The 16,934-nt window shown below is 37.7% G+C and overlaps 3 protein-coding genes across 3 annotated transcripts in view; 1 reads left to right on the forward strand and 2 right to left on the reverse strand.

Annotated features, from left to right (window-relative positions):
* Positions 1 to 326: 326 nt before the first annotated feature.
* Positions 327 to 2,021, reverse strand: ppil3 (peptidylprolyl isomerase (cyclophilin)-like 3). The gene is made up of 6 exons (XM_014024020.1): positions 1,938 to 2,021; positions 1,633 to 1,707; positions 1,406 to 1,499; positions 1,265 to 1,332; positions 1,045 to 1,163; positions 327 to 901 (listed from the first exon to the last, which is right to left on the reverse strand). The coding sequence occupies exons 1-6, from the start codon at positions 1,938 to 1,940 to the stop codon at positions 775 to 777; spliced, it is 486 nt and encodes a 161-aa protein (XP_013879474.1). The 5' UTR covers positions 1,941 to 2,021; the 3' UTR covers positions 327 to 774.
* Positions 2,022 to 2,483: 462 nt separating this feature from the next.
* Positions 2,484 to 14,004, reverse strand: lrrc8ab (leucine rich repeat containing 8 VRAC subunit Ab). Its single transcript, XM_014024018.1, has 4 exons — positions 13,730 to 14,004; positions 13,148 to 13,350; positions 5,542 to 7,663; positions 2,484 to 5,404 (listed from the first exon to the last, which is right to left on the reverse strand). The coding sequence occupies exons 3-4, from the start codon at positions 7,654 to 7,656 to the stop codon at positions 5,129 to 5,131; spliced, it is 2,391 nt and encodes a 796-aa protein (XP_013879472.1). The 5' UTR covers positions 7,657 to 7,663; positions 13,148 to 13,350; positions 13,730 to 14,004; the 3' UTR covers positions 2,484 to 5,128.
* A 72-nt stretch (positions 14,005 to 14,076) lies between these two features.
* The window catches only part of hscb (HscB mitochondrial iron-sulfur cluster cochaperone), a gene marked incomplete at its 3' end in the record, with an annotated part of 11,772 nt that continues 8,914 nt past the window's right edge, over positions 14,077 to 16,934 (forward strand). Inside the window, 2 exon segments of the mRNA XM_014024019.1 lie at positions 14,077 to 14,544; positions 15,801 to 15,897. Coding sequence (XP_013879473.1) covers positions 14,180 to 14,544; positions 15,801 to 15,897 — 462 coding nt within the window.

Here is a 16,934-nt window from a genome sequence, read left to right on the forward strand (position 1 = left end):
CAGGATAACCACACTGCTCCAGGGCCTGTCGTGTGTATGATTTCTCTTTCTCCCTGGCTCCTGGGTTTGTAGGGACACTGTCTGCTCTGTGGTACAGAGTCCAGTTCCAGACTGGTGAGTTATGTGGAGTAAAATTGTGATTGTATAACATTTTCCAATATAATAACACTTTCTGATGAAAATGTGACAATTTGACAGGAAGATGTTGAATAATAAAATCACAACTTAACAGAAATTCTATTCCACCCATTTTTTTCAAACAACATACGTGGCATAACGACGGCGAACAAATGAAAAACAGCATAATAATTAATTCAACACAAATATATATTTAAAAAAGTTTATTTATTACAAATTACTGAAAATGTATTTACCAGCAGATATATGAGGGGAAAAAAAGGCAGCCATTTAAAAATGTCAAACATGTTTCATTTCTGGATTCAGTTGTGAATACATCTATAGAGAATACATTTGTTTTCAAGTTTCTGTCACATCACTGTGGGTTTAAAAGGAGTAGATAGCTAGAAACTGGAGAAAGCACTCCCCTGAATGTTTTATCAAGTTACAAAAGTCCGCTTCCACTTCACAGTCAGTGACTTCCTTTTTTCTCTAACTCAGCACTCTGCAGCTTTACAAATCAGTTTGTCCACTAAAAATGTTTCTTCCCTCTTAAACAAGTGATCCACTTCAACATAAGCAAGGCACCGTGCACTGTATAGTGGCCTTTTGGAAATAACCGGTTCCGTGTCGGATTTTCTGAAAAATTTAAAGCAGCTATCCGGCAAACGGGTTAGCATGAATGGTGACGTCTTTTATCCGGTTGTCGGTCAGTGGTCGGAAGGTCTTCTCATTCACGGGCAGCTTCTCCAGCTCATCCAGTGTTTCCAAGCCATCAATAATCCTGCAGGACAAAAAAGTGGGGACAAAATAAAGTGAGACTAAAAAGTAAAAACAGAAAAGCTTTGTGAAATTCTCTTATTTATAAGTCATTAACTAATAACGAGTCCTTCACTTTCAAACTGCTCTGATGCACAAGTCACGTACTTTCCAAACACTGTGTACTTCATGTCCAGATGGGGCTGTTTGGCATATGTGAAGAAAAACTGGGAGCCGTTCGTGTTGGGGCCATTATTTGCCATTGAGACCACTCCTCTTACATTATGCTGAAATAGGAAAACACACATTTTAAAAGGGACGATATAAACGATAATTCCTGACAACATACACACATTTTAAATAGACCTTCAAAATCCATTTTACTCACCTTTAGGTGCTCGCTAAACTCATCTTCAAATTTACGGCCCCATATACTCGTTCCCCCTTTCCCGGTGCCTACATGTTTTCATAAAAATTATGATTTAAAAACAAACATAGAAAACAGTGATTATAAATACTCATCTCATACCTGTAGGGTCACCAGTCTGAACCATGAAGCCTTTTATGTTTCGGTGGAAAAGGCAACCATTATAGAACCCACTGGCACACAGGGCAAGAAAGTTCTGCAAAATGAAACCAAAATCACATCAGTAATAAACACTCCTCAAATAAATAGCTCATATATGCGTGTTTACATTCAGCATGCTTCCGGATTTCGCTCTTATTCCTAAAAGTTTAATCTAATGTGAAACTTACCTCACATGACTTCGGAGCGCGTTCACAGAATAACTCAATTTTAATGTCTCCGAGATCCGTATGAAGAGTAACTGCCTAAAAGGAGCACAAAAACAAAGCGTCACAACCTTTTTATTAGCAGGGATCCGTCGTTTTCCTTCGCTGAAAGAGCAAACAAATCAAATGACGACGTTACGTCCGCGTAGTTATCTGCTTCATGACTAAATTAATCTCAACTTAAGAAAACAAACCAGTTCAATATGTATGAAACAGTTATATTATTTAATTCTCACAATAACCTAATGAAATTTGTACCAACAATTTACCATTTCAAATGTTGCCTCTGAGCTCAGGTGCGTACGACAAACATGTCCGGCTACAACGGGAACCCATCGTTTAATGGTTCCGCCTTTTTAATGTCCTCGGTATAACACTTTCATATGTAAATAAATAAAATAAATAAATAAAAAACAACAACAACAGCATAAGCTGTGTATAACGATTTAATATTATCAGGTTGGTATGTAAGCATTTGGACATGTATTAAATGTGCTAATTAATATACTATATAATGCAAATAGAGAATAAACAAAGAACATCTAGCTTTTTATTTCATTCCAATCACTGATAAAAACATTTTACAAATTGACCTAACTAGTTTCAAATTATTTGCAAACTACCAGGTGAAAGCAGAACTATGACAAAAACCAAATTGAAACGTATTTTATGCAACTGCGTTCATTTTTATTGTTTATGCTTTTTTAATCGGATACTCACTGATGTTGTGATTTTCTTCCTAGGGTCATGAATAATGTATCTATCATAGCAGGCGAGTGGTGTGTTGACAAAAACACAAGCACAACAAAAACAAATTCAACCAACCAAATATATTTTATTGTTTCTAGTGGACGATTCACAAGACAGAACATAATGTAAGTTCAAACCGAGTACATAAATACCGTTGCACAGTTCATGTAAGTAGTATTGCTTTGCTTTTACTGTGTTATTATTGAACGTTTGTATAAAAAAAAACACACACAACCAAATGGGCCTATCCTTGTGAATTAGTTGAACACCAATTATGATTTTGTACCCAGAACTGATTTAAACGATCAAACATTGAAGGTAGTGGTGAGAAAGTATCATCATGCAAACAAACTGTATACACACCTAACCTGTGGGACTCCAAATAACACACTCGTGATAGTTTAATTATTACACGGTGACCTATGAATACAGAAGTAACGCCATGTTTTTTTAAACAAATAAAAAAAACTACAAGAACATTTGTTTCAAACCAGCAGTATAGGAATAGTATAGAAATACACAAAATGTCATTTCAGTGGTTTCAATTAATACAAATACCATGTATAATAATAAAATAAAAACATAGGCAACCATAAAAAGAGGAAAAAATGGACACTAGCTGGTTTCCTGAGAGATTTAGCTGTACTATAAAATGTATAGTTTTCACAATTGAAATAAAAGTTTAATATTAAGAAAATGTGGGCACATTTAATATTTTAATAAAAAAAACCTGGCCTACTTACAGACATCACTTCACCTGCAAGCTAAGCAACACCTTTTAGTAAAACTGATCTTGAAATTAGATTTTTTCTGTCAATTTTAGAAATGCTGATTGTCCAAGTGTAAGACATCTATTGCTAACATGCTGAGTTGTTGAACACGATGGAAAAAGGAGTTGATTTTAAGAATAAAAAAATACTACTTCTAGAATGCCACTTTAATCTTACAGCTGGCAGTGCTCAAACGCCAGGACAAAAAAAAAATATACACAATTACATGGTGTATACATAACATGCAGACCACTGCTGCATTTGCACAACTTGAAGGAAAGGTGCTGTAGTGCAAAAGCTTCCTCCATGCCTGAAAAAATCTATATCATCTACTTTTCTTCAAATTCTTAATTTGCTGGTAGTAAAATGTTTTGTGACAAAAGGAATGCTGATGCACATTAGAAAATTATAACACTACAGGCCTTCATAGAGTTTAAATGACGGCAATATTGCACAGTACTGAATAGTAAAACATGCTTTTAATGTAGACGCTCATAGCTTCATGTATTTCTATAAGTTTCAGTCTGGTTATAATACTGTGTATTGCTACTGTCCAGGTGTTAACACCTGGAATTACATTAAAAAATGAATATTTTTTTAAAGGTAAAGAACCAAAAAGTGCTGCTAAAATGTGTGCAACAATTTTATCATTGTGTCAAAACCCTTGCCAAAAAAAAAAGTTTCCTTCAAGCACAAACAAACAGTCACCAGTTCCTATAAAAACGAACACACTTCAAATAGAAAATTATCAACATTAATTGTAAGACTTTAAGTTGCAGATGAACCCAAAAACTCACTGTATGGAATGAAATATATTACTTTCTGATTTTAACTTTAGGAAAAATAACTTTGAAGTACTAATACACACAACCTGAACCTGGTTATCAAGGAAATAATTTCCAAATAAGTACGAATATCTTTATCCAACAAACGCTTGGACGATATTTGTAAGTTTAAAACTTATAGCTTATTAGTAAAAATGAAATGAGCACAACCGGAGTCATAAGGTGAAGATACAAAAATAAAATAAAATAAAATAAAATAAAATAAAATAAAATAAAATAAAAACATGCCTTTGGAATATGAATTATTATACTTGTGTAGTTACTGGTATCAGGTATGTTTATCTATAAAATGTTCACTAGAAGTTAGGAGACAAATAAGAGGAAATATTGCTGCTCCTCAAACTCTCAAACGCACAATTTGCTGCAAAATAAGGTCGTCAACCTATTTTCTCTGCCAAACTTGCCTCAGAGTTGAGAATCACACATTTACACAATCTAATTCCACATGTCGTAATGCTGCCAAAATTCAGCTTCATCATACACGACACTTGCATTTGTGAACTCAGTAGGCTTTTTCTTTTAGCTTTGCTCTGCCAACATACAAAAAAAAAAAAAAAAACACAACCTCAAAATCTGCAAAGTTCCTTGAAATCACCTATAATTTTTGTGCATGTTTAACACTGTACATACAAAAGCATCTTAAGATGCTTAACAACAAAAATAATAATTGGCAGTTTAACTCTGTTCAACCATCTGGACAAAATTGGTTTTTTAAACGTGTTTACCCAACAAAAGATGATTTTTGCTTTAGTGTAAAACAGTCAACTTGTAGTCGTCTTTAAAGTATGGGCCTTTAATATTTTTCTACACAACAGAAGAGGAGCTTTAATGTAAACAAATGATTCTGATCATAATGGCACTGGCCTGAAACACTTTGTTAAAATGGTCAAAATACAACCATCAGCTGCCAGAGTTAGCACTTTGGTTTAATTAAACTACTGGTTTTTGATGCCCAACCTTACTGTCAGTCTTTAGAAGCAAGAACATGTCCTACTTCTGTAGGTCTTCAAGCCATGAGCTTTTTCTTCCTGTTTACAGCCCAAACTGCTCGGTGTTTGTGTATACTGTATATATCGTTTTAAATCACAAACCTGTTCAAGTCTGTTCTTTGTCAGCTTTCCACAACTGCTCCTTGGCCTCAGTGGGCAGTGAGTTGAACAGGTCTTCCTCCACAACAAGACCAGACCTCTTCAGCTGTCTGCACTCTCCCAACTCCACAGGCAGACACTCCAGACGGTTTCCTCTCAGCTCGAGCTGTGCCAAAGACGTCAGCTCTCCAAAACGCGACGGCAGAGACTGAAGGCAGTTGTTGCCCAAGTTCAAAGTGCGAAGCTTCTTGCACTGGAACAGCTCATTCGGCAAGGTCTCAATCTTTACTCAAAAACGAAGAAAAATGGAGGGAAAATATAATGAGCAACTGTTAAAATTCAACACTCAAGTTTGACAATAAAAATGTAATAAATAAAAAACAGACAATGATATTGAAAAGACATTAATCAAGTACTCACCCTGTTGGCTGTCACTGCCAAGTACTGCAAATTCTGGAGGAAGCCAATGTCTGTTGGTATACAGGTTAGATTATTGTGGCTCAAGTCCAAAATGCGCAGCTTGCGGCAATAAAACAACTGGCTGGGTATCTTCTCAATCTTGTTCCTGTTTAGATACAGCTTTTCTAGGTTGATCAGGGTGCCAATCTGAATGGGAATGTAGGCAATCTGGTTGTACCAGAGCTTCAGGCAGACCAGCCGATGAAGGTGCTGGAAGCTGATGATCTCCTCGATGGTCTTCAGGTTGTTGTCCTTCAGATCGATCTCCTGCAGGTTGTGCAAACTGAAGATTGAGTGCGGTATGCGTTCCAGGTCACAGCGAATAAGCTCAAGTTCTGTGAGGTTCACCATTTTCTTCAGGCTGTTGAGCACCATCAGCTTGGTGCCTTCGTTGTTGATGGAAAGCTTCTGGAGGTGCATGCCCACATCGGTCACAACTTGAGGTAGCTTGGTGAGGTTACTTTTCAGACGAAGCACTTTGAGCCTCTTGAGCTCTCGAAGCCCATCGATGACAATGTAGCGGTTGTTTTCAGCGCTGAGGTTCCCTGTCAGATGGAGCTCGCTGAGATTCTTCAAACTGTAAATCCATAAAGGGATTTCCTTGATGTCGGTGAACTTTATGTGCAGAGACTTCAAGTTCTCACGTAAAAAGGCCAAGGCCGGAGCTTCGATTTTGGCCGGGGTGTGATAAAGCCACATCTCACGCAGGTTGACCAGCTGGGCGATGATTGGCGGGATGGTAACGTCTGGGATGAGCTCCAGTTTGAGAACCTCCAGCTCCATCAGATCGAACACGGGATCCGGAATGCCACTCAGCATGAAAAGGTGCAACTCCAACTTCTCCTGAGAATTCTTGGTTATCCGCTGCCTGAGCTTGTCTAGCGTCCACTCATTGTTGAGGTTGAGCTGCCTCAGCTTATTCTCGCTAACTTCGGACAGGAACACGGCGAAGCGCTTGGAGTACAGAGGGTCATACTGATCGATCATGTGCAACATGAACGCAAAGTCGTTCTTCACGTCCGGGATGTCACTGTAGCTGCTCTCTTCTCGAATGGATTCGAAGGAGTACTTCTTCAGGCAGCGCCGCAGCATCCAGCAAAGTGTATACATGCAGATCAAACCATAGACCACAACCAAGCAAATGTAGAAACAGGCTAAGATTTTAAAAAGTGTAGCGAGAGGATGAGCACAATGATACACACTATAACCAGTCAAGCTTTTTATATTTACTGAACAGTCCACACTGAATTCAATATTCTGCACATAATACCCCGTGTAGCAGATTATGAAAATAAATTTGAACACTTTGATAATGGTCTGACGGATGTACAGCCTGTATACAATGTCTCCTTCTTCCACGTGAATACGGAACTTCTTCACTTTTTCAAATAGTGCTTTTGCCTGTTCGCCTTCTTTCTTGTCCAAAACACCCGTTTCTGTTCTGTCTACAATGCCCTGCTCAAAGCGCGTTTTAGTCCTTTGAAGCATTGGAACACTTGCTTCAACGTCCTCACTTATTACAGACGCCTTGTGATGGTCCATGGAGCCATTCGTTCTCATTGGTTTGGGATCGCTTTCTTCAACCACCGTCTCGGACAGAGCCCTGGTTGTCCACGGAGAGTCGAAGCATTTCAGCAAGATGGACACAAAGTGCTCCAGTTTAGAACTAGTCCGAGGAAATTTAAACCAAAAGTTGCTGCAAGCTAGAAAAATGAGGGTATGAAGTAATACCAGGTAGGGGAAATACTTGGCGAACCAGTGCAATCTATTTTCATAACACACTGCATCGACATAGTTGTACTGATGGCGGTCTAGATCGTACTGGATCCCTTTAGGCTCCAAGAACAATGAGGTGGATGAGCTGGAACTGAAATTCTTCTTGCAGGTCTCATTGATGACCCATTTGCAGGGCAGGCAGATCATCTTGTCCTGGGTGATCTGAAGCGTCCCACCGAACACCGAAATCATCAACATGACGATGGAGATGTAGTCGGTGAACACATCCCACCATGGTTTTAGGATGCGGTACGCTGGCTGTGTGTCCACAAAGTACCGCAGCTCAGTGATGGGGATCATGACTTATCTGTGGAGAAAACAAATGAGTTGAGGATAGTATTAAAATAATGTAAAAACTGCTTAAAAGAAAACAAGATTTATTTTAATTCCTATAAAACAATACAAGCTAAAAGTCTTACATTTCACGATAAATGGTTAAAATGTAGGTTTGCAAAAAAAAGATTTAATAAAAACTGTGACAAAGAAAATGTGTTTAAATTGACCCGGTAGGCTAGCAGTTTATTAATCAAAATGCTGTTAATTATTATGTTCAAATTAAGATCATAAGGGACTTGGCATTTAAAAATGTTGTGGACAAATGTCAAACCAGTTTATCACAAAATATAAATGTCAATATGTTTGGATCTGATTGTTCATAAAAGATTTAGATGAAGAATTAATGGGTGTTCCCTCCCCCACTCAGTAAAAAGAGAGTATAAATTTAAAGGAGTTACAAATTTACTACCCTGCAGTGTCTTTATGCATTAGGATTGTTGGTCCTACTGCTATCAGTACTAAACTGTTGCCGGTTTTCCATGCAACCCTTATTCAGAATCACAACCGATAACACAATTGTTGCCACAATGAAAAAAAAAAAGCATTAGCAGTAGAAGCAAAATAGTTTTTTTTTACTATTAAATGATGCACCAATCAATCTGCTAATGATCAACACTGGAAGGTTTAAGCTTGACTAACTGGCAGATCGAACGCTCCAAAAATCTCTCTTTTTTTTAGTTTCCCTCTCAGTAAATGCACCACAGCTGAGCAGCAATCAAACACACCACTACATGCACAACTAAATGTTGAAGGCACAAATGTAAAAATTAGCAGACACACGATGAAAGGTCTGTTTGGTGTCCCAATTGCAAAACTGCCACTGCTGTGCCATTAGTGAACCAAGGTTATAATATAGTTTAGTTTTACTTCGTTTTGATTTTTTTCTTTGAATTCAGTTACTTTTAATTAGTTTTTTGAGTGGATTTGCTAGTTTTTATTGTTTGTTTAATGCTTAGTTTTAGTTTAGTTTAGTTTTTATTAGTTCTACTATTAATTTTCTTATAGTTTGAAAAACAACACTTGCCAATGCATCCTCCTGTTTATGGTGTTTCTGAGTTAACTAACCAGCAGCCAAGGGTGTAGGAATGAGTTTACAATTGAGGGGGACATTTAATATTGGAAACCTGACAGATTAGTACACAGTCTGAGCAGAAATATGTCATAAATTAACTACACTGCAAAGCATTCACAAAATGCTATTGGATCTTTTCTTGGAAAGATGGTGAGGAGCGCAAACCACCTTACAAAATATCTCGAGTCCAATAGGATTACACAACTTAACGAATATATTGTCATCACAGTGTCAGTGTGTGCAATATTCATACCACAAATGATTCTTCATGTGCAATAATTGTTGATTAATATACTTGAAGAGGTTTGAAGTTGTATTTGTCACACTAATGCAATATTTAGCCAGTAGGACAGGGCAGACAAGCGCTGAGCAGCAGCAGATTGTAAACAAAAGACGTTATGGACCATGAAGTGTTGTTGCTAAACGGCCTGCAGCTAAGATAATATGCTCGATTTAAAAAATAAATAATTGTTTAATCAGTCCACACAGCTTAAAATAAATTGACAAAAACTAAAACTAAGAATATTCTGTCGATAATTTCAGCTAGTTTTGTAAAAGGATTATACAGTCTCAGTTAGTTATTATCTTTTTCATTTAGTTTGTTTTTATTTATTTCATTTAACTAAAATGTTTTTTTTATTTTAGTTTTCATTATTTAGTTAGTTTTAGTTAACTATAACAACACTGTAGTGAAGCTTCAGTGCCTGAAAGTTTTAAGCTTTTAAATGGCAGAACTGAGGAGAAAAAGCTTTTTTTCTGAATTTGGTTTTAATGCTGACAGTGTCTAAAATCAACACAATAAAAACTTCCAAAGAACACTTGCCTGTAGCTACTTTAATATGACAATTGACCTTGTGGTAATGATGCTGATACCAGATATTAACCAGATTCATCATTTTGTTCCTCACGGTCATTAAACGATTACCTGATTATGATTACTTGAACAAAGCCTCATTACTTTGTATTGCCACGCAAGTCATTGTGAAATAATAAAAAATTATGTATGTTTTTATTATTTCCATCTAGTTTTACACATTTTGAGGTCACACTGGGACTCTCAGTGTTATGGATTAATTATGTATAACTGTTCTACCTTCACACTGTCCAGTAATCACARAGCGGGTAAAATAAGTATTGAACACGTCACCATTTTTCTCAGTAAATATATTACTAGAGGCGCTAATGACATGAAATTTTCACCAGATGTCGGTAACAACCCAAGTGATCCATACATACAAAGAAATCAAACCATAAATGTCCAGAAATGAAGTTATTTGTAATAATGTGGAATGGCACAGGGAAAAAGTATTGAACACATGAAGAAAGGGAGGTGTAAAAAGGCATGGAAAGCCAAGACACCAGCTGAACTCTCTCAGTAATTAGAAAACAAGCCTGCCCCTTGTCAGTGCAAGTTAATATCAGCTGGTTCAGTCCCAAATGATGGCCAGGTATCACACAAGAACCATCTGATGATGGGTAAAAGTAAAGAGCTCTCTCAAGAACTTCACAACCTTATTGTTGCAAAGCATAATGATGGCATCGGTTACAGAAGAATGTCTGAACTTCTGAAGGTTCCAGTGAGCACTGTTGGGGCCATAATTCAGAAGTGGAAAGAACATTATTTCACCATAAACCGACCACGACCAGGTGCTCCTCACAAGATTTCTGACAGAGGAGTGAAAAGAATTATCAGAAGAGTTGTCCAAGAGCCAAGGACCACTTGTGGAGAGCTTCAGAAAGACCTGGAATTAGCAGGTATGATTGTTTCAAAGAAAACAATAAGTAATGCACTGAACCACCATGGCCTGTATGCACGCTCACCACGCAAGACTCCACTGCTGAAGAAACAGCATGTTGAAGCTCCTTTAAAGTTTGCTGCACAACATTTAGACAAGCCTGTGAAATACTGGGAGAATATAGTCTGGTCAGATGAGACCAACATTGAACTGTTTGGATGCCAGAATACACATCATGTTTGGAGGTCAAATGGCACTGCACATCAGCCCAAAAACACCATACCAAAAGTGAAGTTTGGAGGTGGGAACTTCATGGTGTGGGGCTGTTTTTCAGCATATGGTACTGGCAAACTTCAAATAATTGAAGGAATGATGAGTGGAAAAATGTACAGAGACATTCTTGATAAAAATCTGCTTCCATCTACCAGGATGATGAAGATGAAACGTGGCTGGACATTTCAGCAAGACAATGAGCCCAAACACAAAGCCAAGGAAACTCTCAGTTGGTTTCAGAGAAAGAAACTAAAGCTGCTGGAATGGCCCAGCCAATCACCTGACCTGAATCCAACAGAAAATCCATGGAAAGAACTAAAGATCAGAGTTCATAGAAGAGGTCCACGAAACCTTCAAGATTTGAAGACTGTTTGTGTGGAAGAATGGGCCAAAATCACACCTGAGCAATGCATGCCACTAGTTTCTCCATACAGGAGGCGTCTTGAAGCTGTCATTGACAACAAAGGCTTTTGTACAAAGTATTAGATAAATTTCATTAAGTGTGTTCAATACTTTTTCCCTGTGCCATTCCACATTATTACAAATAACTTCATTTCTGGACATTTGTGGTTTGATTTCTTTGTATGTATGGATCACTTGGGTTGTTACCGACATCTGGTGAAAATTTCATGTCATTAGCACCTCTAGTAATATATTTACTGAGAAAAATGTTGACGTGTTCAATACTTATTTTACCCGTTGTATCTCATGATAACTAGTTTCGGCTGTTTTACTCCATCGGCCCAGACTTCAAGACTCCAGCAATGTGACCTCTTTTATTTTGAAAAGGTGTTTCCGGGCTGATAGCCCTGTCATTGGTTAGATGGTTCACAGTTGGCGAACTGTGATTGGTTGTAAGCATGTCACAGGATGTTATATTATCGGCTGCTCTGCGCTGACGAGCCAGCCACAACTTGACAGACTTCTCTGATTGACTTCTGTTCTGTTGTTGCTCAGATTAAATCATTTGACGACCATACACACAGACTTTCTGTGCATTTATTCCAACGTGTTTCTGAGTTCTTGGTAAATCGTGCCACCACACTCAGCAACATTTTCTTGTAACATCTCATCCACCTGTTATGGTTTAATGGCACCTGAGCGGAGAATCAGCGCCAGCAAATGTTTTTCTCAAGGCGGCAACCTTCTGATTGTAATTTAATGACCCTCCATTAATGTAATATAATAATTCAAATGCTTACCTTAACACTGCAGGATTATTGCTGGCACATTATGAAATTAAGCCAAATATAAATGGCAACAAAAAAAGTTATTTGTAAAAACAGCTGCAGGCAAATATCCCACTAATGTCCCTTTTTTTCATGGTGCAGTTTTCATTTATGATCCTTGGAATGCAAAAAAATAATAATGCAGTTATCATTTTATACTCGAGTGTTTTATGTCAGGAAATGGTTTCTTATTGTCAAGCTTTTCTGTTAAAAGAAATACAACGATGATTATAGCTTACAATGAGATAAAAATGATACAATTCTAAGAAATCACAAGCAGTTATTTCTGGATTAAATGTTATTTTTGCTTTGCCTGAACCAGACTTCAAGCTTTCTATCAATCCTTTAGTCTTTGATAGGAAAATTAAAAAAAAAAAGTAGCGATTACATCATAACTGATAACAAACTAGGGAAATAAGCTTACATAACCCATTATGAAACTTTTAAATTCTCTCCTAATGAAGATAAATTCCCTAAATGCAAATTTTACATGCAAGAAACATATCTTCACTGTCAAAACACAACATAGGCTTAATCAAAAGCAAAGACATATATTTTAAACAAACAAGGAATTAGTTTTACTTACATAATTGAGTTGTAAAGCACAACAACGCCATTTATAAACAGGGAAAAAAAAGATCCACAGCCCTTTACCTCTGCTGTCCATGAGCGACAGATCCAGACATTTTGCCTTGTGCAACTGCGACACACCTAACACGCAAGCTAAAGAAGTCTCTCTTCTAAAGATGATGTTCCGTTTTGGCTAGTTCAAACCAAACAACTGAAGCGCCAGACGAGCTACCTTGTTCCCCTGCTCTCTATTCTTAGTCGTTTCCTTTAATAATAACCAGAGTATTGTCTGTGAGGGCCTTGAGAAGCACCTCCCTTGACCTTCAGGAGGAGATCCTGTTTACCTTACGGATGCTTCTGTCTCCAACTACTGTCTCTCTGGAATACTCTGCCGTCACTTTTAGCACTCCCACCGCCCCCAAAACGCACACACACAGCGAGAAATCAAGAGCTAGCATTCATCACAACTTGTACTTTGTTAGGAAACTGTAGTCAAGAAGTTGAGACGCCTAGTCTGATCTTCAGCCAAACAAACAAAGTGACCCTGGCTTCAGTTCAGAGGAACTTGTACACACCTAACACCATGTCCAGTGCAGCCGTCTGGATGGATGGATGAGACAGAAGCACCGGGTCCACCCAGAAATTAAATCACCCACAAGTGATCGGAGGTGTTATCTGTGCTCCAGTGCCTGATGATGATGGACCAGCCACTCTCTGTGGATCCAACACTTTTCATGGGCCATTGCTTCTTTCATTGTCATGCAGTGCAACGGGAGATCTGAAAGGAGAAAAAGACATTTGGCAGATGAAAATGCGGTTCCTACTGTTCTGTATGTTGTGCATAAAACATTTCTCAGTGAAACCCCGCAGACAAACGCACTGCTTTACCACAATCTGCTTTACGGATTATTAATTTAATTACAGAACTGTCTTGCAATAGTGAATTGCAGACTGAACACTATTTATAAGTTTGCAGCGACTATCCATCAAACCTCCATGATGATAATAAGATGTTTTTGTGATTATTTTTGTATTAGTAAAGTACTCAACATAAAGTTACAGCACTTTTTCTAGAAACTATTTGAAAAAGACTAGATTTACGAAAGAAGGTCTACGGTATCTAACAGAAACAATAATTTAGAATCAAGTCAGCTTACTTGTTTTCCCAGCAGAAACACAAGCATCTTTTCTTTCCGGCAAACACCGCTACTGGGAGACTAGCTAAGAAGCTAACTCAGCTACATGTTGACTTGCTGCGGCCGGAAGTTAGCATCGTTAGCAAACGCTGCACTTCAGCGACGCCGGCACATTAAACAGCTGCTGTGCTCAAACTGTGAGCTGCATACAACTCGAACCCGAGTTTAACGTTAATTACAAATTAAAAAATGTGTTTTCTGCAGCTAGTTAGCTGAGGTTTTTTTTCCTTCCCTGCATCCTCCGAGACGTTACGTCACTCAGCCGAGGGGTGGCGCTGTGGCGTTTATTTCCAAACGTAGAAGAAGAACGTGTCTGTGCTGTCTGTGGAAACAAATGTTCATGTTTTGAGACTATTTCATGTAGTTATTGACATCGCAGCTGTTCGCAGAGAGTTTCTGTTCTGTCCAGGTATGTTTCCAGTTTCCTGTCTGCGGATTAGATGTTTCCATCGAGCTGTAGTAAACCCTCCCCGGCTGATGAAGAACCGACTGCCTGATCCAAACGCTGGAACAGGACACTCAAGTGTGTCAACTTGCTGCCACAGGAAGGACACTTGTCACAGTAATATAAACTTCAGGGGACTGGGGAAAGAACGAGGATTATTTCACTACAATAATAAAATATTTTCGCCGAGGAGCTGCAGCACAAGTGAAGTCAAGCCGAGCTGCTGGAAATGTAAACAACTTCTTGTCAAAACGCCTTCATTCTTCTGCAGTTCATGTCAAACAATCCAGCCACCCGAGGAGAAAACGTCCTACTTCAACATCATGGACTGGTTAGTGTCTTATAACTTTTAATTTCTGTAAAACAACGTTTTAATATCAACCCCAGTCAGCCTTACAGCAGCATATTACACAGAGTTGTAATGTAACTAAGTACAAACACTTTGTTAGTACTTAAGTAGAACTTTTGGGTATCTGTGCTTTACTTGAGTACTTATTTTTCAGCGTATTTTTTGCTTTTACTCATTACATTTTTACACAATTATCTGTACTTTCTACTCACTACATTTTTTGAAAAGGTAAGAAGTAGAAAGTCGTTACTCCTATTTTATTCCGAGTTGTTATTACTTAAAAAAATACTATCCTGATAAATTGTGTCTCCTGGATAGAGTGAATTTAATTGTGGTTGGATGAGAAGTATAAATATACAGCAGGGCTATTCAACTAAATTGCTCCGGGGGCCACATTTAATGCAGACCAACAGCTCAGGGGCCGAACAGACAGCAGTTAAAGTTATAGTTATGTAAATAAATTAAATATTACAAAGATCTGTTACCTTTGAAATTATTTTGCTGTATTTAATCATGAAAACATACAGAACCCTATTTAATAAAAGTAGTGATGATAAAACAAACAAACAAAAAGAAACATATTATGCCTCTTATTGACCACAAAATGTTTTTGACATCTCTGACTTGCCAAATTTTTAAACCTATTTTAGTATTAACTGTCTTAGATATTCATAGAAATTGTTTTTACCCGTTTGTAGCCAAGATTCTGACGTTTCTGTAGACACCAAACACGTCTATGTTCAACTAAAATAACCTAGAGTAATTAAAGTAGAAAACAGGGGGTTTGGGATTAAGAGATAAGTGAACCAATTGGTGGGCCGAACTTTGGTCACTTGCGGGCCAGATGTGGCCCGCGGGCCGCCAGTTGAATAGCCCTGATAGCATTCTAACACCCTATTAGCTTGTACACAACCCATCACAGCTGCATACCGTTAGAAAAAATATTTTTTTGAGAAGTCACCTCCCAATAAATGTCATTTTGGAAAATCGAACTGCTCACTTTTACTCAGTACTTTTACTTTTAATACTTAAGTAGATTTTGTGTCAGAAATTTACTTTTAGTACAAAATGTATCGGATACTTGAAGACTTTTACTCAAGTAATATTTTTAGAGAAGACTTTAACTTTTACCAAAGTATTTCTATGATAAGATACTTGTACTTTTACCCAAGTACCACTTTGAGGTACTTTATACAACACTGATATTACATTTCCTCCTGTGTTTCCTTTTTTCGCAGTGACTACACATTCACTGTGGACACCCAAAAGCTGCAGACAAGATACTTGCAGCTTCAGCGGTCTCTTCATCCTGACAACTTCAGCCAGAAATCTGTGGTAGGCAGGGGATGATGTAAGAGAAACAGATCAGCTGAGTGAAACAGTTCATGAGTCAGAGGAGGCTTTTTACTGTGAATTGGTCCTGACCTGTTGTGACTTAAGGGTTTCTTGAGTCTGCGTTTTTGTTTTCTAAGCACAAATCCTTGTGGTTTTGCTCAGGGAATAAACTATGGCAAACTAAAATAGACATTTTTTTAGTAGCGGCAGAGTTTAGTCTCCTAATAAGTTTGTTACTTTGTGCTGATTCAGCTGTAGTCTTGGTTGCAAACACTGAATTTGTGATTTTCTTACCTGACAGGACCATCTCCTAAAAAACAGTTATTGGCAGTTTGTGTTGATCGTGACTAGGAAAAGTGCTACTAAGCAAACTATTATCATGAGTTGAAAGGTCATCAACTAAAGAGCTGCATATAAATAAATAAATAAATAAATAAATAAATTCTATACTTGTTTGCTTAAATTAGACCCACTCCTTGCATACATCTGCATAAATAGCTGATTCACTTGAACAATTTAAAGAAAGTGTGCAAAAAAAAGCCTAATATTTTACTAAAAAGTACTTTGGGTCGATTTGTTACAGGGGATTGTGCAAAATCCATTTTTTTAGACGTTAACTGGATTTGGTGCATGGCAGCTCCGATTCTATCAGCATGTCCCAGGGCAGATGTGGCTACAATGTAGCTTACCACCACCAACAATCTTTGAGTGTCCTAAAAAGTGCTATTGAAGTTCGATTGGTTACGATTATTAGTATTTATTATTAATTTAGAATAGAAAAGAATAGAATAGAATAGAATAGAATAGAATAGAAACAGGCTTTATTGTCCCGCGTGGGGAAATTCAGGTGTAGTAGCAGCAGCAAATACGTACAGCGGGTAAAATAAGTATTGAACACATCACCATTTTTCTCAGTAAATATATTACTAGAGGTCCAAATGACATGAAATTTTCACCAGATGTCGGTAACAACCCAAGTGATCCATACATACAAAGAAATCAAACCATAAATGTCCAGAAATGAAGTTATTTGTAAG

This window comes from Austrofundulus limnaeus, unplaced genomic scaffold, assembly GCF_001266775.1.
Source record: "Austrofundulus limnaeus strain Quisiro unplaced genomic scaffold, Austrofundulus_limnaeus-1.0 Scaffold403, whole genome shotgun sequence".
NCBI classification, from domain to species: domain Eukaryota; kingdom Metazoa; phylum Chordata; class Actinopteri; order Cyprinodontiformes; family Rivulidae; genus Austrofundulus; species Austrofundulus limnaeus.

Bases quoted from the DNA above. Each gene is read 5' to 3' on its own strand.
- ppil3 (XM_014024020.1), bottom strand. The intron at 1,500-1,632 runs GTAAGTTTCACA...TTCATTTTGCAG, and splicing joins GCGCTCCGAAGTCATGTGAG to AACTTTCTTGCCCTGTGTGC. The intron at 1,333-1,405 runs GTATGAGATGAG...GAAAACATGTAG, and splicing joins TCAGACTGGTGACCCTACAG to GCACCGGGAAAGGGGGAACG.
- lrrc8ab (XM_014024018.1), bottom strand. From the start codon at position 7,656: ATGATCCCCATCACTGAGCTGCGGTACTTTGTGGACACACAGCCAGCG. The intron at 5,405-5,541 runs GTGAGTACTTGA...TTTTGAGTAAAG, and splicing joins TGGCAGTGACAGCCAACAGG to ATTGAGACCTTGCCGAATGA.